Here is a 26834-nt window from a genome sequence, read left to right on the forward strand (position 1 = left end):
CAGCTGGAGGGGAGCAGGCTGGGCGGGAGGCAGAGCCCCAGGCGTTGCCAGGCAACATGGAGGGAAGCCCCAGATGGGAGGGGAAGGGGGGCGCTGGGGAGAGGCTCTGAATAGAGGCGTGGGTGACACTTAGAGGAAGCCAGCTGAGAACAGCTTCCTCCAGGCGGCCCCCCTCCCGCTTCCCTCCCCGGCCTGGCCACAGCTGGGCCTCCTCACGCAGCCCCTGGTACAGCCCGGCCAGGAGGCAGCAGAACAGATAACAAAGGAGGAGGCAGGTTGTGACAGGGCGATGGCAGAGAGGCTGCTTCCCTGTAGCCTCCGAGGCCCTTCTCCAAAAGGCTGAAGGTCCCATTCAGAGCCTTACAAGCTCCATCTGGATGAGGCAGGAGTCGGGAGGTGCCGGCTCCTGAGACCCCCCATCAAAGGAGGCTCCCCAGTGGGTGGCCAGCTCCATGGCTACCTCCTTCTGGGAAAAATGTACCCCTTCCCCAGACTTGGAGTGCCCAACGGCTTTACTTCACCTCCCCTGGGTGCTAAACAGCCTCGGCTGGCATCTTCTATGCCCCGTCGTCCCCAGGGGGGAGCAGCTTCTGCCCTCCTAACAGCTGGGGGGCCGACTCCCCAAGAACAGGAGTCTTGCCCATCTCTTCCCACCCTGCTAAGCAAAGGAAGCAATTACTGGCCGACACGTCGGGCCTTGGTGCCCTCCCTGGAGAGGCTCGATTCCCTGCCACCGGCCCCTGGGAGACCCCGGCCAGATCTTTTCATCTCTCTGGGCCTGCCTCTATCCTCTCGGAAATGAGAGGCTCGGACTAAGCGGGGGCTTCTCATCTTTCTGACGTCTCCCTCCGAATGCCTAAAATGCGCAGGATTTCAAAGGAAACCAAAGGTCAAGTGGCGTCCCTTCCAGCTGACATGGCCCTGTGTGGCTCACTGCAAGGGCAGGGAAGGTGGGCCCAAGAGAAAAGGCGAGCCAGCCAGATCTGGGATTTTAAAAAACTTTTATTTAAATACATCAATGATACCATGCGCCCCTCCCACCCCCCCTTCAGTCTGTCCCTCCCCCCAACCCCCTCTTCCAACAGGGAGGCCCTGAAGGATGAGCGATTTACACACACTCAGAGACACCCACACAAGCACACCCACCCACAGTTGCAAAGGAAAAAGAAAATTCTGTTCCCCGGTGACTCTCGCTCAAAAAAGGCCTTTTTGCTGGAGCAGGGCTTTGGCCCAGCTCCCCAGATATCCCGTCACCGGCTGGGCTTAGGGAGCCAAGACTCACTGGGTCCGGGGTCCCTCACCCCAGAATCCGTGTCCTCCGCCATAAAAACACCTGTGGGGGTGGAGGGGGCAATCATGCAGGTTCCCCATGACACGCTACCGTTCCCAAGGCCAGTCCCCTCCCGGAGCCGCCATTGCTCAGGCGCCTGGGGCCTCCCTCCCAGTTTGTTTCCAGTTCCTCTTTCAGACCACAGCCCCCAAGCAGGCTTCTCCCCGCCCCCCATCCAGCAGCCAGAGTCAGGCAGAAGGCTCTCCTCTCCTTAGAATCTTATCCTGAGTCTTGGAATTCCTTCCCTAAGGCCATTCGAAAAGCAGGGGAGAGAGAGGGCTTTAGGGAAATGGGGGGAGGAAAGGAAGATTCACAACCCTCACTAGGTGGCCCCCAGCACCCTCATCTGTCCCACCCCAAAGCCCTGATTAGTAGTAGAGCAGACAAAGCTGGCCCAGAAGCCAGGAGCCCTGGGTTCAAATCCCACCCCGATACGTGCTGTCACCCGGGCAAGCTTCGGTTTCTAAAAAATCAGGCTAGACAGTGACTTCTAGGAACATTACCAACTCCGTGTATGGGCCTCTGATCTCCCAGAACCAGAAGGAGAATCCTGTTCCCAGACCCAAGGGGACCACCCCCCAGGAGGGTTCAGCGGACTTTAGGAAAGAATTCTGGCTGAAGTAAGCCCGATGGGGGGAACAGCAGGAGAGAGAGAGAAAGAGCAGTCCCTGTCACCCCCCTTTGCCCCTCTCTGGGCAGGCAGCATAGCATGGCAGAGTAGAAAAGACATGAAAACTTGGAAATTGGAAGCTCTAGCTCAGAATCCAGCTTTTGCCGCCGCCACCCCGCGTGGGAAGCTGGGGCACTCTGGCCTCTGCCAGTACGAGGGACTCTCAATGATGTTGGCTCCCTGGAGGGAGGCAGGTTTGAAATGCCCCATTGGGAGTGGGGGGCAGGGGGATGCCACACTCCGCCTCCTTGGCCTTAAGTGGGGGGGAGGGGGCGGTTTGGGTTCCTTCCTCCCAACGCAGACACACACACACTCCAATCCCCACTCGGTGGAAGACAGGGAGAAGAGATGGGGGCCAGAGTGGGGAAGGGAGTGCGGAGTATCCTGCGTTCTGGCAAGCCTGATCTCCCACCTTTAGACAGGTCACCCTCTCCCAGGCAGGGTCCTGCCCCTGGGATGCTCACAAATACGGCCAGGATCTTGGGGTCTCTCACTTACAAAGCAACTCAAAAACTCAAGACAACACGCACACAGGCTGCTCTTCCCAAAGCTTATGTCAAGTTCCCAGAGAAAGTGGGTGGGTGGGTGGGCAGGGGCCAGAAAACAATAAGTTACCCACAGAACCAGTTATAAAGCGTTCACACACACACACACCCCATCCCCACCCCTTATCCACCCCCTCAAGCCACCAGGGCACCCGCTGACCCAAGGACTGGGGGGGGGGGGGGAGCCACACACAAAAGTCTACTTTTACAAAAGAACCTATTCTGTCCACCCCAGCCCACCCACCCCAACCTCCCAGGGCTCTTAGCGAATTTTGAAATCAGTGTTGTCCTGCCTCAACTTCTAGGAACTAAACTCTCAATAAGATAAAGGCCTTTTCGTCAACCCCAGCAGCCACACTGTCTGAAAGAAGGCCACAAAGCCAGAGCAGCATGGAAGCAGACGGTGGGGAACTGGGTGGAAGATGAGAAGAGGAAAGGCAAGGGGATTCTCTAGGGGTATCCTAAAGCAGCTAAGGAGGGGAGGTGGGGGAGGCCTGTCCGGTGGGAGAAGACCTGCCTTGAGGTCAGGAGGCTGACTGCATTACCTTGGGCAAGTCAAGCCCATTCACCTCCCAGGGCCTCAAGTTTCCCCCGATCTATAAAATGAAGGCACTGGGGCTCAGTAGTCGCTAGGATCCACTTGTATTTTGGGTATTCTGTAATTGTAGGGAGTCCTATCTAGTGGAAAGAACACTGGATTTGGAGTTCGGGAGGCTCGGATTGGAATCCACCTCAGACACTTAGGAACTATGTGACCTTAAGCAAGTCACCTAGTCTCTCTGGGCCTTCTTCCTCTGCAATATGAGAGGTTGGACTCAATACTTTTCCAAGGGTCCCTTTCTAGCTCTAAAATCTTAGGGTTCTCAGGGGCCCAGTTGAAGATGGTGACTTTCAGGTCTGGGTCTGATCTTAGGAACGTAGTAAGATGCTCCCGGACCCAGCCATCTTTCCCCACCAAGGCAGGGATTTTTATTGGACTATATCTTAACCTTAATATAGCTAACAAGGAGATCCCAGCCTCCCCCCAAATAGGTGGGAGGGGAATTTACCATTTGGGGAAGGGAAAGGAGGGACCTAGGAAAGCTAGAGGGAAAAAGGGATAAGGTGAGAAAAAGAGGAGAAGAAAGAAAGGAGAGGGGGAAGGAGGGAAGAGAGAGAGAGGAAGGAAGAGAGAAAGGAGAGAGAAGGAGAGGGAGGGGGGAGAGGGAGAGAGAGAGAGAGAGAGAAAGAGAGAGAGGAGGGAAGAAGAGAGAAAGGAGAGAGAGAGGGAGAAAGAGAGGGAGAGAAAGAGGAGGGAAGAAAAGAGAAAGGAGAGAAAGAGAGAGAGAGAGGGAAGGGGGAGGGAGGGAGGGAGAGAGGAGGGAAGAAGAGAGAAAGGAGAGAGAAAGAGAAAGGAGAGAGAGAGGGAGAAAGAGAGGGAGAGAAAGAGGAGGGAAGAAGAGAGAAAGGAGAGAGAGGGAGAGAGAGAGAGAGGGAAGGGGGAGGGAGGGAGAGAGAAAGGAGAGAGAAAGGAGAGAGAAAGGGGAGAGAGAGAGAGAGAGAGAGAGAGAGAGAGAGAGAGAGAGAGAGAGAGAGAGAGAGAGAGAGAGAGAGAGAGAGAACAAACTGGCTTTGAAGCAAAGATGCAGCTTCCAGACATGATTGGCTGTCGCAAGACCATGAGTAGGAAAGAGGGTTAAAGGGTGCCTTCAGGAGGGAGCAGGGTGGAAGTTAGGGCACAATCCCCTGCCCCCAAATCAAGGTTAACCCTACCCCCATGTATACCAAGAGCAGGGAGGACCCTGGAAACACTCTGAAGACAAGAGGGCAGCCTTTGGCCCATGCCCTACCAGCACACTGCCTGAGACAGGTAGAAAAAGGAAGAAAACCCCAGCTGCCTCTCCCTTGGCCAACCCTGGGGAAGTGCCTTTGGCAAAGGGCATGGGTTCCCATTGAATAAGAGCCCTCAAACCCAGGCCTGACTTTGAATCGTTAGTTCTTTGGAAGAAGCCAAAGTCTTACCTCCAGAGTCAACATCCTCTCCATATACCCCCCACCCACCCCCAGGAGATGCAGACAGCTTCAGAAATAAACCTAGCAACCCCCTTGTGGGGCTCGAGGAGGCAAGAGCTGCTGCAGCCCCACTGTTAGATAAACAAAACCTACAGACACCTGAGATTTCCTGGGGGTGGAGGGTTGCCCTCCCCCTCTCCCAAACCCCCATTTCCCTGAACATCTCCAATGGCTTCCCTGGGGGATCTGACCTATCCCAGCCAGCCCCAGGGTAAGAAGGTGGAGGAAGGATCTGGGAACAAATGCTGCCCAGAGCACGGCCCCCTCCCCACTAAGTCATTTTACCAGCTCCATCATCTACAGGCCTGATGGGTGTTCTCTGCATCATCGATGGGCTAGTTTGCACCAAGGGGCCTGTACCAAGCTTTGGGGAGTAAGAGGGAACCATCCCTGGCCATTCCAGTGACTAGCTGTTTGACCTTGGGCAAGTCACTTCCCCCTCCAAGCCTTAGTTTCCCCAGATGTTAAATGAGGGCGTTGAGACCCCTTTCCAGCACTGAACCCTCTGACCTGTGCCAGCAGAGCGCAGCCAGAGGCTAACAAGGGCTCTCCTCCAAAGACAAGGAGGTGGGGGTGTGTGGATGGTTCCACAGGTAACAATTGTCTACCTGCACCCCTAAAATACAACCACTGTTCTAGCTCCAATAGACAGATAATAGAGGTGACCCAAAGAGGGTCAAGTTCCCAGATCCTGGATCCAAACGACCTCTTCCTAGGCACCAAAGGGCTTGGGAAAAGGCCCTCCACCTTAGCAAAACCCTGAGGTCTGGTAATCCAAACTCTTCCATTTCCCAGCTTGGGAAGACATTCTGACTTTATGGCTCTCCAAGCTCAGCTCTGACCCTTTGGGCCACATTCCTGGCTAGGCTCGTCCCAAGAGGCTCCATCATGGACAAGACGTCTTGGGGACCGTGGGCTGGGCCCGGAAGGCTGGACCCTGGCAAAGGGCATGTGCTCTATGCAATGTGACATACACACACTCACAGACTTCAACCTTCTGGGCTGAACCCGTCCCCATCTCCTGCCCAGACCCTGGGCCTCCATGCTGAGACATCCAAGACACCCTGCCAGCAGAGAGGCACCGCAGGGAGGACGGGGAGAGTAAAGGAATGGCCTTGTGTGTCTGCCTCTCATCAAACCTGGATTCCACATTTAATCAATATAAAAAAAATATTAATAATAATCATCGTCATCACTATGTACAGAAATAGAAAGCATTATTTTCTGTCTCCAATGTTGCCAGCTGCCTTCAAGGCCAGGGCACAGAGGGGGCACCCCTCCCCCCCTAACCTGGGATGTGTGCTCTGCTTGGGGGCTCCCCTTGGGGAGAGTCCATGGAGCCTCCACAGGTTTAAAAAGAAAAAAACAAAAACAAAACAATATCCACAGAGGCCCAAGAATTCTGACCCTAAAACTTCAATCCCAGCCCCCTTTCCCTCCAGAGGGAAGGGAGGAGAAAGTCCTTCCTTTAAGGATGCAGAAAAATCAGCTGACAGCTGGGGGTCTAGCTTTGCTGTTCCCCTTAACTCGACCACCCACGTGCCCTCACCCCTCAGGGAATCCCCGGGGCAAAGGTGGCCCAAATGGATGGCAGAGACCCTGGAGGGGTGGCTGCTGGGAGCAAGCACAGCTCCCCCCACCCCCCAGGCAAATGCTGGTGCTATTCTCTGTCCCCAGCCCGCAGTGGTCTGATACACCCACCCTCCCACCCTCCCGTCAGCACGATGGTTAAAAATATAAAATCAGGTGGCCCCAGGGGGAAGGAAAGTCCTTGGTGTCCCAGGCTGTGCCCTGAAAGGGGCACAGGGAGGGCCCCCTCCATCTGGTGAGGCAGCCAGCTTCAGGAGAGGCAGAAGGTCCAGGGGGAGATGGCTCTTCAGGGAGGCCCAAGGTGGGGTGAGGGGAAATGATGGAAGAACAAGGGGCAGTGGCGGCAGCTTCCTAGGCCCTTCCCCCTAGAGGAAGGCAGCAGGGCTGGGTGCTGGGCTGGGGCTGGGGCTGCCTGCCAGACTGCAGGGGGCAGAGGCCAGCGAGTCGCTGGGGGAGACGCTGCGGGCCCCCTGGCGCTTGATCATGCTGGGATGGAAGGTGGGGTGACGGCGGGCGTGCTTGGTCAGGTGGTCACTCCGCATGAAACGCTTGCTGCAGATGGGGCAGGAGAAACGTTTCTCGCCGGTGTGTGTCCGGTAGTGCCGGGCCAGCTCATCAGAACGTGCAAACTTCTTAATGCAGCCGGACCACGTGCAGGGAAAAGGACGCTCACCTGTGGGGAGAAGGCACAGACGTGTGAGGGGAGCTCCAAGTCCTGCTACCAAGGCCAGCGGCTACCTTCCCCCCCTTGGGACTCAGAGAGGCCCTAAGAGCGCTTTGGCCAATGCTACCATTCCCATTCACTGTAAGACCTTGGACAAACACACGGCGAGTCATTTTCCCTTGATGGTGCTCTGAAAAATGAGAGTGTGTTGGAAGAGAGGAATTCTAGGCCCTTTGACATTCTATTTTCTCAGGTCTTGGGAAGGAGAAGAGCATTGCCCCCCTCTGAACCCCTACCTGGTACTGGCCTGTAAAATGAATCAGAAACTATTACTATCCTCCTCGGATTAGGGGAAGTGAATTGCCAACAGAGGGGTCAAACATCCTGTAAAACTCTCAAGTGCTGCTTGAATCAGATTAAAATATACCTGGGCAGGTAGCTCAGTGGATTGAGAGCCAGACCCAGAGACAGGAAGTCCTGGGTTCAAATCTGGCCTTGGACACTTCCCAGCTGTGTGACCCTGGGCAAGTCACTTGACCCCCATTGCCTAGCCCTACCGCTCTTCTGCCTTGGAGCCAATCCATAGTATTGACTCCAAGATGGAAGGTGAAGGTTTTAAAAAAAAACATACCTGGGAAATGTTTAACAAAATAAATAAAAATACAGTATGGTATAGGCAATGTTATTTTGTGATTTTCTAAGTCAATCTGATGTCTATAGGAATCTCCTTCTTTTTGAGTTTGACGCCACACAAAAGAGCCCTAGAATTTAGAGTCAGAAGGTCTAGGTTATCTCAGTTTACTCAGTTTACTATCTCAGCCACTCTTGGAATTCATTTTGATCTTCTTTCTACGAGATGAGGAAGCCGCACAATTATAAATGATTTCCAAATTCCCTTAAGAGTTCCAAAGCTATAAGTTAGCCATTTTCTATACCTCCCTTTGACCCCATCCCCACCCCAAAGCTGGCTCTTCCCAATTCCCCACCCCCATCTCACCCTTCTCAAGGGGAAGAACAAGGCTGATGGCAGTGATGGTGGTGGCTGCTGCAGCAGCTGCAGCTCCCAAAGATTAGGAATGAGGATTTCCCAGAGGCCAGATGGCCAAGGTTGCTGAGCCAGACAGGCCTTCTGAGTGGGGAGGGAAGGAGGCTTACTGGACACGGTGGGGTGGGGAATGAGGGTGTTCAGGAATAGAAGAGACAGCTGCAGTTGCCATCTCACACGTCAAACCTCCCTGGATCTCCTCACCTGTCCTGCCTACTCCAAGGTAGGTCTTGCTTGCAATCGTTAGATGCTGTCCCTATGGCTAGGAAAAGGCCTGTTTCATTAAGGTGCTGAAGAGATAACTGAAGCCTTAATGCCTATTCAGGGCCACTGAGACACCCCCCTACCCCATAAACACCAGAGGAAACAGCCCCAGGGGCCCACTCAAATACAATGTATATACAACTCATGGAGCCTACCGTAGTCCCAATGGTATCCCACAAGAGCCACAAGCTTCCTTTTCCTTCCCAAGAGATTGAGGATGCGAAAGAATCAGGAACACAGGTAGAAGAAACCTAACATTACCAATTCGACTTCCTTTATACCTCAGGCCTATTTTACCACCACCTCTTTCCCCCTCTGTCAGTTAGGAACTCACCCCTTCCCTAAGTAGCTTCCCTCAAAAACAGAAAACAGGTGCCCAGATCCTGAAGCATCAGAGAATGCAGAATTTGGCCATTTTGGTCCCCATATCCATTGGCTGCCCAGAGAATCTGAGAAGTTGTTCTCTGCATCATTAAAGGGACCCACCCAATCACAAAATCCTGGGGTCCTTAAGAGAATGGAGTACTTGAAGCAGCTGGTGGTTCAGTGGATTGAAAACCAAGCCTAGAGACGGGAGGTCCTCGGTTCAAATCTGACCTCAGCCACTTCCTAGCTGTGTGACCCTGGGCAAGTCACTTGACCCCCATTGCCTAGCCCTTACCACTCTTCTGCCTTGGAACCAATACATAGTATTGATTCCAAGTAGGAAGAAAAAAGAAGAGTACAGAGTACTGTAGAACGATGATTACTATCTTCCTCCAATGCCTCCTCCTGGAGGACATGTAAGTAATCCTGGGCTTCTGAAGGTTCAGATGTGGCTGGATTCCTCAAATAGAAAAAGTTGCAGAGATCCTCTTAGATTCTGCCAGCCAGCCAGCTTAGTGCAACTACAAACAGACTTCTCTACCTGAGTCCACTGACAAAATTGTGAAATGGCCCATAGTTCAGTTCAGTTCAGTAGAGATCCCTCAAGTACCCCACTGGAGACCTCTTCCCAAAATGACACCAAACCCTTAATAAATCACTCTTTCTGGTATCTCAACCAATTGCAAATCCACTAGGTAGGTCATGTGTCTCCCATCTTCTCCCTAAGAACAGCCTAAGACTTTGTCGACTGCTTTGCTAAAATCTAGGTAAACTCTATCTAGATTTCCTCTCATCTCGTAATGCAGCTGTGAGAAACAAAATAAGGTTAATCCTGACATGATCTATTCTTGAAAAGAACCGGTTTTATCAATGCTTTTACCACTGTCCTTTCCCAGTGAAAGGCTCTCCAAACTCCCTCACCCCTTGCTAAATAGAACCTTCCCTTGTAATAAGTCAGGTACAGCCAATGATAACAACAACTAACATTTATATCCTGCTATGTGCCAACCACTGTGCTAAGTGCTTTACAATTATGATCTCATCTGCTTCTCACAACAACCTTGGGAAGTAGGTGCTATTATTATCCTCATTTTACAGGTGAGGAAGCCGGGAGATGGAGGTTAAGTGACTTGCCCAGGATCACATAGTTAAGAAAGGGGTAGCTGGATGGCTTAGTGGATTGAGAGTCAGGATGAGAGACAAGAGGTCCTAGGTTCAAATCTGACCTCAGACATGTCCTAGCTGTGTGACCCTGGGAAAGTCACTTGACCCCCATTGCCTAGCCCTTGCCATTCTGCCTTGGAATTAATACACAGTATTAATTCCAAGATGGAAGGTATGTTTTTTTTTTTTTTAATGTTTATATAGAGAAGCTATTTCTCTATGTCTTTGACCTTTCCATGAGCTAGATGCTGGAGGAAGAGGGAGAGAGGGAGACAGAGAAAGTCAGAGAGATGTATATACACATATATATATATGGAATGTACAGTATATGCATATATGTATATTGGCTGGTAGGTGGCACAGTGGATAAAATGTTGGACTTGGAGACAGGAAGATCCAAGTTCAAATTCAGCTTCACTAACTTAACTGTGTGATCTTGAGCAAATCACATAACCCTGTCAGCCTCATCTCAGGATGAGATGCCTCAACTTAGATGAGTTTCCTCATCTGTAAAATGAGCTAGAGATAGAAATGGCAAACCACTCCAGTATATCTGCCAAGATAACTCCAATTGGGGTCAGGAAGAGTCGGGTACAACTGAAATCACTAAACAACAACATATGTGTACACACACACCCCTTAGTTGTTGTTTTTTTAATTTGAAAAGCATTTATTCCAAATTGTTTTTCTAGAATGGCTGGACAAGCTAACAGGAATCTATGGTGCCTGTCTTCCCACAGCCTCACCAACATTTATCAGTTTTGTCTTTTCTCACCTCTGCCAATCTCAATGGGTATTAAGTAATACCTTAAGACGTGCTTTAATTTTCATTTCTCTTCTTGAAGATTTAAAGCATTTTTAAAGCATTTTGTATGGTTCTTTCACTTATTCTGTTTTGTTCACTGACCATCCCTTTAATAACATGTTCTAAAATGTTGTCAGGAACTGGAGTCAAATTTCTAGCTGATAGTTTAGAGACTGTAATATTTTCCCCAGAGGGTAAGGAGGGAGAGAAAAAACCCCCAGAGATTTGCCTTTCTCCAATTCTTTGTTAGTCTCAGTTTATGAGCTTTTAAATCATCACAAATGGTGGCTTTGGTTATCAAATCTGCCAGATACTTTTAGAAATAAGTAGTCATTTGGGGCCTGGTAACTGACCTGGGACGCTTTTCTTATGAACCTAGTTATTTTGGGGCTGCCCCCTCCTTCCCTGTCTTTGTCATGTGTCATAGAATGAGCACTCGCCCTTAGAGTGAGGACAGTGGGGACTGAATCAGATAGGATACTTAAAGAGATGAGTGACTGAGGGCAAGTCATTGGCCCTCACATCCAAACAATGCCAATGGACTTTAGCTAATGCCATGGAATTTAATAGGATTAATGTAAAATTCTGCCTCTGGGTTCAAATAGTCAACTTTGTCAGTAGAGGATGGAGGAAGATATTAATTAAATCACAGCTTCCCTGAAAAAGCTCTGGAGTTTAGTGAGTCAACAGTACAGGACATGCTTTAAAAAACAAGTTATTGCTACTCTAGGTTTCCCACTCAAAAACCATGGGATTGTGGAAGTCACTTGACTTTTTCTAAGTGTTAAGGGAAAGACAGTATCCAGAAAGAGGAAAGGAAGACTTTCCTCTGTCCTCTGCCCTCTTCAGACCACATGGGGAGTGTGGAGAGGCAAATGGGTGCTGAACCTAGAGTTGGGTCTTGGGATAATCTAACCCTACTTTGGACACTACATAGAGGTTCATGTGACCTTGGGTAAGTCACTAGAATTCTCTCCAAGCCTGTTTCCTAAGGCTAAAGAAAAGAGGTTAGGATTTGAGGACTTTATTCCAGGAAGAGGATCTGAAGAGCTATTATATGTTCTGTCAGCCCCAGAGGACAAAACTAGGAGCTACCAGAGGCTGTTTTAGGGTCAACGTAAGGAAAACTTCCTAAACAATGAGAGCTGTCCAAAAGTCTGGAGAAGGGCCCCACTTATCAGGGAGAGCTTTATGTGGCTGTTCAGGGGCCATGTTGTAAACTGGATTCTTGGGCCAGGTATGGATTTGAACTAGATGACCTCTAACGTTCCCTTGGAAACATTCTGAAGTCATTGAACCACTTAGTTTCTTCACCTGTAAAATGGCTGTAACAATTTTCACATTAATGATAATAGCTACAATTTATATAAAACTTTTAAAGTTTATAAAGCACTTTAAAAATATGATCTCATTTGATCCTCCCAACAACCTGGGGAAGCAGGTGATACTGTGATCCCCATTTTGATGGAGGAGGAAACTGAGGCAGACTGTAGGTGAGCAGGCTGGTTGGTAGGCATCTGAAGCTGAATTTGAATTCAGGTCTTCCTTGATTCCAGGTCAGGCACTCTCTCCACTGGGCCATCTAGTTTCCTCTGGGTTACCTGGGTGATTGTGTGTGCACACCTTTTCCCAGAAGCTCCTTCATTCCACATTTTTAAAGGGATCCACCAGGAACCTGCCTATTTGCTTATTCAGCTCTCTCACCTGAGAAGTAAAAACTTCAGACCCATAACGAGGGCAGTGGCATAGCTAAATCAACTTGGCCATGGCGGGTGGGATTGGGAAGGTGGGCAGGGCTCCCCCTGGCTCTCTCCACCTCCCCCACATGTGCACACACACCCAGCTTGGGGGAGCCCAGGCGCCTTAGAAACTGAGCAGGACAGGTCCCGCTGCATTTTCACTTTCATTTTGACGGAGGCTCACTACTTCCCTGTTCCCAGGCCTGCTTGTGATGGAGGGGAGGGGAGGGGGGAGAGGGGAGCCCTCTTTGAAGGGCATCCACCGGATGAGGGGTGAGTGCTTTGCCAAAAGGCCCACCTCGGCTGAGCAGCAGGGCTAGGGTTTGGGAACCCCCAGCACCCCATCGGCAGGCTCTGTCCCCCGAGGTCCCCTCCAGCTGGGTCAGGTAGCAAGAAGCAGAGAGTGGAGGGGAGGGGAGGCGCTGGGGGACAGGATGTGTGAGGGTTTCGAGTCGGGAACAAGGCCCCGCTGGAAACAGAGCAGTAGCACGTACGTGAGCAGACAGCAGAGAGAATGTCCTGTGGTCGTCCGCCCCGCCCCTCCTCCTACCTCCAGCCTCACGTTCTCCCCCTGGCTTGCTCCATTGCTCCAGAAGCGGGGGCCCAGCACCGAGTCTAAACAAACCAGGAGTTCCTGCTGCACCCCCCCCCCCAAGCCTTCTAGGCCAGCCCAAAGGGAAGAGTCCCAGGAAACACAGCTGTCCTCTCCCGATGGCTCCCATCCCAGGTCATCCCCCCACCCCACCCCAAGTCCCCAAAGTCCCAGACTACAAAGTACTGCTTCTGGAGAACAATGGAGCAGGCCAGGAGGGGCCAGAGCTCAGGGAGAGCCAAGCTGGGGCAGAGACGGCCCCCCGCCCCCCAGGAGAGGATGGCCAGAAGGAGGGGTATCAGAAGGACCCTGGGGGGGGGGGCAGCTGGGTAGCTCAATGGATGGAGAGCCAGGCCTAGAGATGGGAGGTCCTAGGTTCAAATCTTACCTCAGCCACCTCCTAGCTGTGTGACCCTGGGCAAGTCACTTAACCCCCATTTCCTAGCTCTTACCACTCTTCTGCCTTGGAGCCAATACACAGCATTGACTCCAAGATGGAAGGTGAGGGTTTAAAAAAAAAAGAAGGGCCCTGGATGCTCAGAAAAGGAGTCACTTGATGCTTTGGCATAGCTACTTTCCCTATCTGAGCCTCAGTTTCCTCCTCTCATTAGAGAACAGAGTTGGGTCAAGCGATGGGACCCAATTGTTGAATGGCTGAGTTAGTGGGGACACGGACCCAGGAGTCCTTGGAGAAGGGGAAGGGGTCATTGCCTTTGGACCTGTTCTGCCCATAAGGCCAGAGACCCAAGCTAAGACCAAGAGGTAGGAAAAAGTAGCAGAAGTAGACAGACTTCCAAACTCTAACAATTATGGTAAAAAGAGAAAGGATTGCTTCAGGAGGTAGTGAGTTCCCCGTCACTAAGGGCTGAGAAATTATGGGAATGTGGTGAGGAGAGGCAGAGGGATAGAGGAAAGGAGAGAGATGTGCTGAGACAGGTTGGCAAAGATGTCCTTTCTGGTCTCTTACAACTCTGAGACGGGAGAGGCTAAGTCCAGATTCCCCCTCTTTAAGGGTCAGCCCCAGAATGGAGACACTCGTTCTTTTCCACTTTCCTCACCTTAGTATAATGGGAATTTGGGTCAGCCCACTCACCTGATCCCTTCTACAGAGGGGCAAAGAGGGGGCCCAGGGAGGAAAAATTATTGCCCAAGTCTGCTCAGCCAAGATTCAAAGTTGGCGAGAACTCTTTACATTCCAAAGTCACAAATTAAAAAAAAACACACTCCTCCATATGTGTGTGTGTGTGTGTGTGTATACACATAGTTCTCCCTACATAAAAATACATAGTCTTCTCCATATTTAAAAAAATACACAAGTCTTCCCTATACTGCCTAACCTATGTGGATCCAACAGAAAAGACTGCTTCAGGGGGCCCAGGATTTGGAAAGGTCTATACAGTGGACAAAGCACAGAGCCTGGAGTTAGGTAGACTCATCTTCCTGAGTTCAAATCCAGCCTCGGACACTCACTAGCTGTGTGACCCTGAACAAGTTGCTTCACTCTATTTGTCTCAGTTTCTTCATCTGTAAAATGAGCTGGAGAAAGAAAGAGTGAGCCACTCCCAGGATCTCTGCCAATTAAACCCCCAATGGGGTCAAGACTGAAAAACAACTAACGATCTGCTGCTCCTGTGCCCAAAGATCTTCCCCAGATCCTAACTGCGTAAGGAATCAAATCCAGACTTTTTTTGGTCTGGCATTCAAGGCCTTCTGCAAGCTGGTGCTATCCTCCATTTCCAGCCCCCTGTCCTAGCCAAAATGGTTGATTCTGGTTAAATGTCTTCTCTGTCCTCTGACACAATTCCTTGGGCCTGGGATACTCTCCTCTCCTCACCTATAGAATTCTCACCAGTTCTCCAAAGCCCAATCAAAATACTGTCCCCTCCTGGAAACTGTCACCTTCCCTTTCCCTGGAGGAACAATCTTTTCCATACTAAGCCTTCCTACTGTATCTCTTTGTCTGACATTTCCATAATGTGGCTTTAATGCAGCAATTGCATTATAGTTAATCTAAACCAATATTTTATCCTGCTATTGGAGACTGGAAACACCATGAAGGCAGGAACTCCCATGAGAATGAGAACAGTGTGTTTTTCACGTTATACAAAGCATTTATATATATTTTTCATTTGACTCCAATAATGAACTCAAGAGAAACCTGATATTATTATCTCTAGTTTACAGAGGAAGACTTACCTAGGCTCACACAGCTAGCAAACACCTGAGAAAGACTTTAAAATTAGGTATTCCTGATTCTTTTCTATTTTTTAAACCCTCACTTTTTATCTTGGAATCAATACTAGGTGTTGGTTCTAAGGCAGAAGAGAGGTAAGGGCTAGGCAATGGGAGTGAAGTGACTTGCCCAGGGTCACACAGCTGGGAAGTGTCTAGGGTAGATCTAAACCCAGGACCTCTTGTTTCTAGGCGTGGCTCTCAGTCCACTGAGTCACAGTATTCTAAAGCCAGGCCATGTTAATGTCTCATCTCTCATAGGTTTAAGTTTTTAAATGAGCAAAGTGCTTGATAAAGCTTAAAGTGTTACAGAAGCCTCAGTTTTACCACCTGCACAATTTAAGTGTTGGATTAAATGGTCTCTTCCAGCTATGACATAGTGGTTTTACACGGATCAAACTTAGACTAGAAGTAGAAAACAGTCCAGGGGACCCTGAAGGAGCATTAAGAGAGAGGGGGAGTCCCTTATTGGTCACCCAATGGGTCCCATTGATCTTCCCTTACAGACTACTCTCCAAGGGCCACCCAAATTTGAGGAGTCGGGCTCCAGCATCTCAACAGAGCTCCGGACAAGCTCAGCAGAGATAATCTGATTTGGTAAGAAAAGGGGGGATTTATCCCCTCCCACCTCTTTTCCCCAGGTGTAATCTGTGTGGCCATCTTAACCCAGGACAGGCAGTAGAGACCAGTGTAGAGAGCTGAGCCAGGCTCTGCTACTTGTGTGTCTCTGGACAAATGAGAACTTCTTGGTCTGTTTCCTCCTCTCTCCAGTGGGCAGAAGTGGGGTTGGACCCCTCCCCAATCTCCCAAATTTTACAGGAAATTTCTTCTACGAGGAAGTATCTTCTTCTGCAAAGGGGATTACAGACTCTTCTAACTGGAGGGACCCAAGACCACCTTTTGCCTTTTAGAAGCAGCTGCTGATGCAATGGATAAAGAGCTGAGCCTTGAGTCTGGAAGGTCCAAGTTAAAATCTCTCCTTGGAGACTTCCTGACTATTTGATCCTGGGCAAGTCATTTAACCTCTGCCTGCCTCAGTTTTCTCAGCTGTAAAAATGGGGATAACAGTAGCACTGACCTCATGGGGCTTTGGGGAGCATCAAATGAGTTATTTGTAGAAGCACTCGGTACAATGCTGGCTCACAGCAGTGCTACATAAATGGTTATTCCCTTCCCATCGTTCCCTTTGCTGGAAGGTGAGGGGTGAGGGTTGCAGGGAGCCTGTGGGAAAAGGGTACTACCTTGTTTCCTACACATCCCCTTGTAATTCCCCCACCAAGACCTTGCCTGGTTTCTCAAGAATTAGAAGGTCCTCAGAAATGCAGCCACACAGAGGCTATCCTAATGATGCCTGTTCCTAAAACCAGCCACTCACTCTCCAACCCCCCCCCAACCTCCCACACCACCACCCCAGGCCTTATCAGAGAAGCTCAGTCAAAAGAAAAACAGAAGACTTATCTCCCCCATGTAGAGGACACCAAGACACTCCCAAAGCCAGAGACAAGCTGATCACCAGTCACCTACCCCTCCAAGAAACCAACCCAGAAAACAGACCTTCTTTCATTCATTCACTCACCAATTAATTCAATAAACCGCAGTAACAGCAGCCCCCCATTTAGAGTACAAAGCATACTCAAAATAGGCAGTGGAACTATTAGTCCTATTTCACAGATAAAGAAACTGAGGCTCAGCAGAGGTGGGCCTAACACCTGGGTCTCCTATTTATCAGGTACCTGCTAAGTGCACTAAGATAGCACGGCTCACTGCTCCCCACTTTCCATGGCTAAAACCTGAGTTTGGAGAGAAAAAAGCATTTACAACTCCCTAGATGAGCTATTCTTTCTTTGGCAGGGCCTCCACCCACCCCAGACACCCACTCCTGATTAGGACCTCAGCTCCAGCTCAGCCTGGCACTGCCCCAGGACACCCAAACCCCACCTCAGAGAACTGATATCAGTACCTAGCCTGGCCTGAACTTCTGCCCTGAGGACTGAGGGCACACAAGTCAGGGGAATCTGGGGCCAGGATCCTAGCCCTGAGGAGCTCTGGGTCCGACTTCTCTCTTCAGGGAGGGATCTGGAGGTCTATGGCATAGAAATATGGAACCAGGCTGAAGCTTGGATCTTGTCTACTTGCCCAAATCCTACAATAATGAGGACAACAGTAGGAGTAATCCTACAAGTGGCGCTTTGAAGGTCTTTTAAGCCCTTTACAAAGAACATCTCACCTGGTCCTCACAATAACACTGAGAAGATGCCATTATCAAAACCCTCATTTTTTTTTTTACCGCTGATGAAACCAATGCCATCCATCAGGCTTCTGTTGGTCTCTCCCATCACCCCAGAGGCTGGTAAGCCTGGTAGGCTCCTCAGAGACCACCTACCCAAATGCTGCTCAACTGCATTTCCCAGATGGGAAAGAGAGAGGTTTAGCAGCTTGTCCAAAGTCAAGTTCTATGAGGAGCAGGGCTGGGTCCAAATCCTGGGCAGAAGAGGCCAGAAAGGACCAAATACATGGGAAAACTAGTCCATAGGTCATGGTTCTCCTGGCAGCAAGCCCACCAGACAAAGTCCTGGACCTATATTCAAGAAGCCAGGGAAATTTGTCTCAAGGATTCATTAGCTGTGTGACTTTGGGGAAGTCACTTAACCATCTCAATTTAACTTTACAGATCAAAACTGAGACCCAGAGATTAGGAGACTGGCCCAAGGTCACTGAAGTCCTACAGAGGCCACTACCTAGAGTATTTGTTGTGAAGACCAAATCATATATTTGATATATATGATATCATAAATATAAGTTTGATAGATTTGATATAATGATAAATATAGGTAAATTGTTCTGAAAACTTTAAAGTGCCATCTAGATGCTAGCTGTCACCATTTCTGCTTCTCTAGTCTGTGGATGAGAGTTTTGTAGATTTAAGGCTGGGAAAGACCTTAAATGCCCATCTGCCCTGATCCCCTCCTCATTTTTCATAAGATAAAATGGACCCAGAAAGGACAAATAACTTGTCCAAGGCAGCAAGAGGTAGTGGCAGGAACTGAATCCAGGGTTCTTGCTACCTCTCTGGAAACCAATGAGGGGAAGCTAGGTAGTATTAAATTGGCCTGACATTTCTTCTCTGTGGGCCTCTGGGCAAGTCACTTAACCCTCATTGCCTAGCTCTTGCCCTTCTGCCTTAAAATTGATACTAAGACAGAAGGTAACAGTTTCCAAAAAAAAAAAGGAAAGAAAGAAATGAAGAGCAGCTGAAGAGGGACAACTGTCTTGGGCCTCAGAGATGTTGGGAGTGGGGTAGATGGGCAGTATATAAACTAATATCCCCATGGAGTGGGAAAACCCCAAACTGCAAGAAAGAAAACCTGCTTTGTGGTCCCAGCTGTGAGCGGGCCATCTGACTACCCTGAACCTCAGTTTCTTCAGCCCCAAAATGGGACAAAAACAATTATACAACCTTCTTGGCACAAGGTGTCCTCAAGGCAGGTTGCTGCTGCTACCAAATGTGAGCTATGGTTTGTCAAGTAAGGAAGTTCAGTTGACTGCATCTGGGGACCTCTCCCAGCTAACACCAGGCATTCTCTAGGAAAAACCTGACCACCTGCTCCTTCATCATGCCCTACACAACACCTAGTCTAAAAGGTCACCCTGCCTCTCCCATTCTCTCTCTCATCCTCCCTTCAGAGTTCAAAAGCCTCATATAGCCAGCCTCCTGGCTTCCCTCCCTAGAGCTCCCCTCTCAGGCATCCAGACAGGCCTGCAAACCCAGACACAAACAAACCAGGGGGTCTAGAGCTTCCCCTACTTCTCAATGGTAATTAACCCAATTATCTTCCTCCCTTTATCCCTCCCCAGGGGCCCAAGAAGAAACCACCTGGTGGGGAGGGGGGAAGAAGGAAAGAAAGGGGAAAAATTTTCCCTTTAAACTGTACAGTTTTTCTCCTGGGTCTTAAAGCCTGTCTCACCTCCAAGCAGTCCTTATTGGAGTGCTAGCACTCAGTCAATATCAAAGAGAAATAGGAGTCATTGTACCCTGAAAGGTCTCCAAGTCCTAGGGAGGCTAGGTGGGGGAGTGAGAAGGGATGCCCTTCAGGAGGCCCAGGTACCCTAAAAGGATGACAATTGGATTCCTGTGAGGTAAGGAAAGAAAAGGTTATCACTGGCCCCATTTTATAGATAAGGAAACTGACAAAGAGAAATGACCAACCCAGATCATACAAGCTGCCAAGTGTCAGATCCAGGAATGGATCTTAGCATCCTTCCTGCCTGTCAAAAGAAACAACAGCCCCAGTCCGGAATGGTGGTTGGAGACACAGATCTGGGATCTACTCCAGGATTGGTCATCAACTCCCAGGGGGTGGATCCCCTTTCCTTCTTAGGGCCTGTTTCCTCTCCAGTCAAATGGTGTGGGGGCTGAAGATACTAGGTTAAATGGTCTAAGGTCCTTTGTAGGACTCTGCCTGTGTAACCTCAGGCAAGGGGGCAAGGGAAGTCCATGCAATTTGGTTTCCCAGTAAAATAAAGAGGTTGGGCTGGATGATCTTGTGGACTTGCCCAAGGTCACAGCCATGGCCAAGTGAGAACTGAAAACTCTGGTCTCTTGACTCAAGAGTCCAGGAATCCCTTCTTCTATACTCTGAAGGAGCCCTGAAATTTCCTTAGGGCTCCAGCAGTTCACTCCCTCCCAGACTGGACCCCAACTCCCTCTCTCCCTCTCCCTGTGTGTGTGTGTCTCTCTCTGTCTGTCTCCCTCCTTCCCCTTCCAAAATGGAAAAAAAGCCCAACCCCCAGACATCACTGAGGAGGGGGAAACGGAAGCCTAGGAATTGAATAGGTGACAAGTGATGAGCAAGTAGTCAAGAGTGTAATGGGAAACAAGCTGGATTTGGAGTCTGAAAACCTGGGTTCAAAGCCCAGCTCTGCCCCCTAGAGGACCTTGGGGAAGTCATTTAACCCTTGCCCAGCCCAGGCTGTTCCTCTTTAAGAAGATGGAGGTTGAATTAGGGCAATGGTTCTTGACTATTTTTGAATCAAGAACACCTCTGGCAGGATGATGAGGCCTAGAGACCCCCTTCTCAGAATGATGTGTTTAAATGCATTTTTAAAAAATTATGTTGGAGAGGGCAGTTGAGTGGTTCAGTGGATTGAGAGTCAGACCTAGGTATAAGAGGTCCTGGGTTCAAATCTGACCTTAGATACTTCCTAGCTGTGTGACCCTGGGCAAGTCACTTAACCCCATTTATTAGTCCTGACCACTCTTCTACCTTGGAACTAATACCTAATATATTAATTCTAAGATGGAAGGTAAGAGTTAAAAAAAATTTTTTTAATGTTGAATCACAAAGGAAACCAATTAAACTGAAATACAATAATCAATTTCAAGTTCAGTCTTCCCAGAGTAAGAGCCCCTGGCCTAGATGATCTTTAATCTCTCTTTCAGTATTAATGTGCTATGAACCGGATAGCTAGGTAGCACATTGGATAGAATGCCAGGGGGTAGAGTCAGGAGGACCTGAGTTTAAATCCAATCTCAGACATTTCCTACCTATATGACCCTGGGCAAGTAATTTAACCCTGTTTGCCTAGCCCTTGCCCTTCTCTCCTAGCGTTGTTACTAACACAGAAGGTAAAGGTTTAAAGAAATAATCCAATGAACCCAAGGGCTGGATACCAGCTAGAAACTCATTCCTCACTCCTACTCCCCCATGCTGGGGCCCATCTCCACCATCCCTGAGGCTAAGATCCCAATCTCACCTGATGGAGGGGAAAAGGCATCCTCTACTCCTGATCTATTCGGGGCACATCAGCTGTACCCATGGACCAATGAGGAAGGACTATCACAACACTGCTAAGGAAACCTGGGATGAAGGGGTATGAAGTGGGGATGGGAAATCTATGGAGCTGCTATCTTCCCAAGTGCTGGTCAGTCATTTTTCAGTTATGTCTGACTCTTTGCAACCCCATTTGAGGTTTTCTTGGCAGAGATAGTGCAGTGGTTTGCAATTTCCTTCTCCAGCTCATTTTACAGAGGAGGAAACAGAGGCAAAAAGGGTTAAGTGATTCACCCAGGGTCACATAGCTAGTAAGTGTCTGAGGCCAGATTTGAACCCAGAAAGACCAGCCTTCCTGGCTCTAGGCCTGGTTCTCTATCCACTGTACCACCTAACTGCCTTCCCCCATCTTCCCAGAACCAAGTAGAAAATAAACTACAATAAAGCCTCATGTTTCAATGCAAGGGGATCATGGGATTTAGAGCTGAAAGGGACCTTAGAGACCTTCTAAAAATGGTCTTGATCGTCCAGGTCCTCCCATTTATAAACAGGAAATCCCAAAGGGAAAAGACTTGTCCAAGGTCACAAAGGTCTTCAGATTTCCTACTGGAGTTCTTTCCACTACAACACAACCCAAGGGGAGGGTTCTTTTTTTTTTCATTTTCATCCTCCCTTTCCTCTCATAGATCTAGAACCCAAGGGACCCTCAGAATTCACCTAGTCCAACATCCCCTCCTTTTACAGATGAAGAGAGCCAAGGTACCTCAGCCAGTCAATGGCAAAGGGGGAATCTGAACCCAGTTCATCAGGCTCTGAGTCCAGAACCTGTTACATAACACCAGACTATTGATCACTGGGGGCAATTTCTGCTTCCACTCTGGGTCTCTGTGAAATATGTACAAAGTAGGACTAGATGAGCTTAGAGAGTCATTCTTGACTCCAAAGGGTTTCCATTTGCAGCTCCACCACTTCATATCCTACAAGGAGGAGGGAAAGACCCTTCCCTAGAGCAAGAGAAGAGGAAGCCTACCCAGCCATCTTCTTACTGAGGCCCAACTCCACCAGCAGAGAGAGAGAACACGAGCCCATGTGTGTGCACCCCCATAAGATACCATTCTACATCAGTGTGGTAGGAATGGCACAGACCTTCAAGTAAGGGTGCTGCCTGACTTGTACAAACAAGTACTCTGCCTCTACTAGTCCTGCACACCTGGGAGATAAAATGAATAACACTGGACCCAGAGTCCCAGAGAACCTGGATTCAAATTCTGTCTTATGAGACTTACTAGTGGTATGATTCTAGACTAAATTACCTAAAACCTCTGCATCTCAGTTTCCTAATCTGTAAATTGAGAATTGGATTCACTGACCCTAAAGGTCCTTTCCATCTTGAAATCTGTGACTCTATGAGCCCCAGTTGATCTCTCTGAAATGGGTAGATTCCCTGCCTCCTTTATACAGTTTCAGAGTTGTGTACACTAAGATCTGAAAGTGACCTTAGAGATCATCTAGCCTAACCCATTTTGTAGATGACAGAAAAGAGAGAGGTTAAATAAACATTAAGGCCACACAGGTACTAAGTGGTAGAAATGAGATCTGAACCCAGGTCCTGATTCCAATCTAAGATCTGTTTTCCAAAAGCCCCTGCTTATGGTTTATTCTCTTTTATCTGAGTGTTAATTGACATAACCTCACTCTTTTATGTTCTTATTTCACCTACTGACAGGGACCCCCAAGTCTATGAGGGGTGGTAAAAAGCAGACAGTCAGGCCAAATTCACAGCTCTTTCCTTTCCCTTCCAACTCTTCATCATTCTTTAACATTTCCAACAGATAAATAAAATGAGACCAAGGGAAAGGCAGAAGTGAATAGAAAGCCTCTAAGACCTCAGAATCAAGAGGATAAATTCAAGGAATGCCTCTGACTTCTTTAAAAACATTTTAAAATAAATTTCACCTTCTGTCTTAGAATCAATACTGTGTCTGGGTACCAAGGCAGAAAGAGCAGTAAGTACAGTTTAAAATGGGGATTAATGATTTGCCCAGGGTCATATTGCTAGAAGTAACTGAGGTCACATTTGAACCCAGGACCTCCAATATCTAGGTCTGACTCTCATCAATCCATTGAGCTACCTAGCTGCCCAGGACTACATGGCTTCTAAAGGGCCTCCTCTCCAATTCTTGATGGTTTCAGTACCCTACACCAAAGAACTCACTGATAAGTGAGTACCCCACCAAAAAAAAAAAAAAAAGGAAAGGAGGCTCTATTAGTCTCTGGATGTTCCTTAGGAGAGATTGAGTAGGTCCCTGTGCCCTCATTTTACAATTGCCAAAACAGAACCAAAGAAGGAAAAGGACCTGCTCAAATTTGATCCTGAACCTAGTGACCCTAGACAAGTCCTTTCCTTCTGAGGGCCTCAGTTACTCCATTTATAAAATGATGAGTTTCCAGAGACCCATTCAAGATCATCTAACATTCAGTGTTCCCTATTCTAAAAGCCCTTGAAAATCTATGTTTAGGGCGAGCACCAGGCCCAGAGGTGGGAGGACAGAAGGTAAGGGTTCTTTTTTTTTAAATCTATGTTCATTGAAACTTTAAGTGTCTCCTCTAGGAATCAAGAAGCAAGCAGAAAGCAACAACTATGTGTTCAAGGCACAAGGGATACATAAACTAAACCATAATGAAACAATCCTTGCTATGAAGTATCTATTACTCAATTTCTCCAGATCAATGAGAAAGATACAAAGTTGTACTAAGAGGTAATGGCCTTCCCTCATGGAGCAGATACTCTGGTAGGGGAAAATATGCCAAGGGTTGGGAAGTAAAGCAAAGGGCCAGGTATGCTTGGAGGGATAATGACCATATTGGCCCCATTTATTACTGTATTCTGTAACTTCTTGAAACTCTAATCTATGTTTAAAGACCTTATTGGCAAAAGGAGGCTGTAAGCATGGTTCTAAAGATAGGGAAAAGGTCCTAAGATCTCAAGATAAAATAAAAACCTCAAGGGGAAGGGTGGAAAGGTAAAAAAAGTTCTGATTCCACCTCCCCCATCCCTTTCTGAATCAGAGGCTTGGGTTCAAATCCCATCCTGTTGATTATTTACTAGTCAATGCGAACTTGGGCAAATCACAAGCCCTCAGCCTCTGTTTCCCCAACTATAAGAGGGCTGAAATGACTAAATCTATACTTTACTAGTCACTAATAAAGAACTGATTTGGAGCAGTGTAATTGGTTCATAGAAAGGGTACCCAGCTTCAGCCCTGCCAGTGACACTATGTGACCCCAGGGCAACTCATCAGCTCATTCTGGGTCTTGATTTCCTTTCATTTCTATGTTCAAAGCACAGTCTAGTGGAAGCAGATGCCATGAAAATAAACCAACATGACACAATTCCATCAACACACACATAAGATGGTAGGTGCCTAGTGCAGATGGAAGGGCAATGGTTTGGGGGTCAAAGGGCCTAGGGCAAGTTCCTCCTCTCCTGAACGGAATTCTCACCTATAAAATGAAAGACCCACCAAATGGATCTCAAAGGTCCCTTACACCGCTGATATTCTCTGTTCTCAGGTTCTACACCAGCCTCCTCGCCCCCTCCCAACTCCCCCAGCCCCTAAGTCAAACATTCCCCACCTGGTGTCTCCCAGGCTGCTCAGCCCCACCCAAACAAGATCTCTACATATTTGAAAAGACACCATCCGAGAAGGCTTAAAACGCAAAATGGGTTTTCGGTTAATCGCCCCCCCCCCAACTTCAGGCAGCAGTTTCAGATCCTCCCCCAGCCCCCATGGCCCCACCCCTCCATTCCCGCCCCACCACCAGCCGAGAGGACTCCAGAGAGGAGGGGAGGGAAAAGGAGGAGGGGAGGGGCCCGCAGGCAGAGCAGATCAGCTGGGAAGACAGGCGTCCCACGCCCCCCTCCGCCCCCAGTACAGACTCCGGAGTCCACCGCCTCCCTGCCTCCCTGCCTCCCCTTCCCCAGTCAAGTGTTGCCCGCCCGCCTGCCAGCCCGCCTGCACGCCGGCCCCCCCCTCCGGCCCCCGCGCAGGGCGCTGTGCCAACCTCGCGCTCCCAGCCGGCTCCCTGGGCGCCGCCCACCCGAGTCCCCTCCCCTCCCCTCTGCTCGACTCGGCGGGCAGCAGCGGGGGCGGGGGTCGCGCCAATCGCACCCACTTAACAAACTTATTACTGTTCCCCCCCATGTACACATGTACATTAATCCAAGCAGACACCCCCCCCCAATCCCGCGCCTCAGGAAACGCTAGAAGAGGGGACCGCGTGGGGGCGGGGTCCCCACCCACGCCCACACAAAGCCGGGGCCACGCGAGCCTGCAGGGGCCACACTGGGCACCCACCGCCCCCCAACCCGGGTTCCCCGCCCCCAGAAGACCGAACTGTGCCCGCCCCCGCAGGGAGGGGGGTTGGGAGGGAGAGGGAGGGTAGGAGCCGCGTGGAAAATCACCGATCCCGCCTCCCGACCTCTCTCCTTCCCCACCAACCGCCCCCACCCCAGCCCCCAGCTGGCGGGGAACAAAGGCGGGGGACCCCCGAGGGAGAAGAGGGTCAGGGAGCCGGGAAGGGGTGGTACGGAGGGGGGGAGGGGAAGCGATGGTGCTAAGAAGAGGGCAGACAGAAAGGGGGAACCAAGGGCCCAGGATGGGGGGGCGGGGGCATTGATCGCGGGGCGCGAAGGGGCACTGAACTGGGATGATGGGACTGCCATCGGCGGGGTGTGCGGGGAGGGGGTGGCGACATGCGAACCTGCGGAGAAGAGGGGAAGGAAGGGATTTGGGGGAGAGGGAGCAGAGTCGAGCCCGAAGCCAGCCGAGTGCAGCGGGGCAGCAGGTCCCAGGCCAAAGGGGGAGGAGAGCCTAGGAGGAGGCGAAGAGGCGGGGATGGCATGGGACTAGATAGGCTTGGGGGGGGGGGGGCGGCTCTCACCTGTGTGCGTCCGCATGTGCGCCTTGAGGTGGGAGGACTTCCCGTAAACTTTGCAGCAGCCCTCGAAGCGGCACGGGTGGCGCTTGCTAGGCGGCGAAGGGCTGTGGCAGCGGCGGGAGGCGGCGTGGGCGGCGGCCGTGGGAGCGGGCGGGCCGGCAGGGGGGGCGCCGTCGGGGTCCCCGTTGCAGGAACAGGACGAGGACGACGAGGAGGTGCTGCTGCCGCTCTCCGAGTGAGCCGAGGCGGGGCGCGGCCCGCGCAGGTCCGTCAGGATGTTGGCCACCGCCAGCAAGTTGGGGGGCTCGGCGGGGCCGGGGCCCGGGGCCGGGGAGCCCCCGCGCCCCGCGGCTGCCTGCAGAGCCTCGCGCACCTCTAGGTCCTCACGGCTGCAGTCTCCCGGGGCCGGCGGATCCGGGGCTGGCGGGGCCGGGGGCGGGGGCTCGGGCCGGGGCAGGGCCGCCGGGTGCACCACGGCACCCGTGGAGATGGACACCAGGCACTCGGCGGCGAAGTAATCCACGCAGGCCACGGCCGACATGCCGGCCCCTGGGCGCCGGGCAGGCGGGGAGACCAAGGGGGAAAGAGAGAGACCCGAGCTAGAGCCCTCGCGCTGTCGCCGCCGCTGCCCACGCCTGTCCCCGCCGCCGCCGGCCGGTCCCTCCTTCTCTCCCTCCGGCTCCGCGCTCCGCTCTCTCCGGCTCCGCCCGCCCCGCGCGCTCACTCACTGACGCGCCCCTGACGCACCGGAGACCGCGGGGGCGGGGAGGGGACCCCGCCCAGAGGGAGGGGGGGCCGGGCCACCGCGTGCGCCCCCTCCGGTGGGGGGGAGGAGAGGGGAGGGGCGACCCCGCCCCCCTACGCGCGCCCCACTCCCGCTGCGGCGGCACAATGGCCCCCAGGGGAAGGGGGCAGAGAGGGGGGAAACGCCCCCGACCTCGGGTCGCTACTGCCGCCCCGCCCCCCTCGGCCCCCTCTCCACGTGGGCCCGGGAAGGGGTAACGCCCCTCCCCCCTCAATTTCCCTCCTCCAGAGGCTATGCCCCACCCCCTCGCTGGGCACTG

General features: G+C 50.8%; 1 protein-coding gene across 1 annotated transcript; it reads right to left on the reverse strand.

Annotated features, from left to right (window-relative positions):
• Window positions 1–984: 984 nt before the first annotated feature.
• KLF16 (KLF transcription factor 16) lies at window positions 985–26719 on the reverse strand. Its single transcript, XM_056822192.1, has 2 exons — window positions 25774–26719; window positions 985–6860 (listed from the first exon to the last, which is right to left on the reverse strand). The coding sequence occupies exons 1-2, from the start codon at window positions 26309–26311 to the stop codon at window positions 6553–6555; spliced, it is 846 nt and encodes a 281-aa protein (XP_056678170.1). The 5' UTR covers window positions 26312–26719; the 3' UTR covers window positions 985–6552.
• Window positions 26720–26834: the final 115 nt, after the last annotated feature.

Source organism: Monodelphis domestica, chromosome 3 (genome assembly GCF_027887165.1).
Source record: "Monodelphis domestica isolate mMonDom1 chromosome 3, mMonDom1.pri, whole genome shotgun sequence".
NCBI lineage: Eukaryota > Metazoa > Chordata > Mammalia > Didelphimorphia > Didelphidae > Monodelphis > Monodelphis domestica.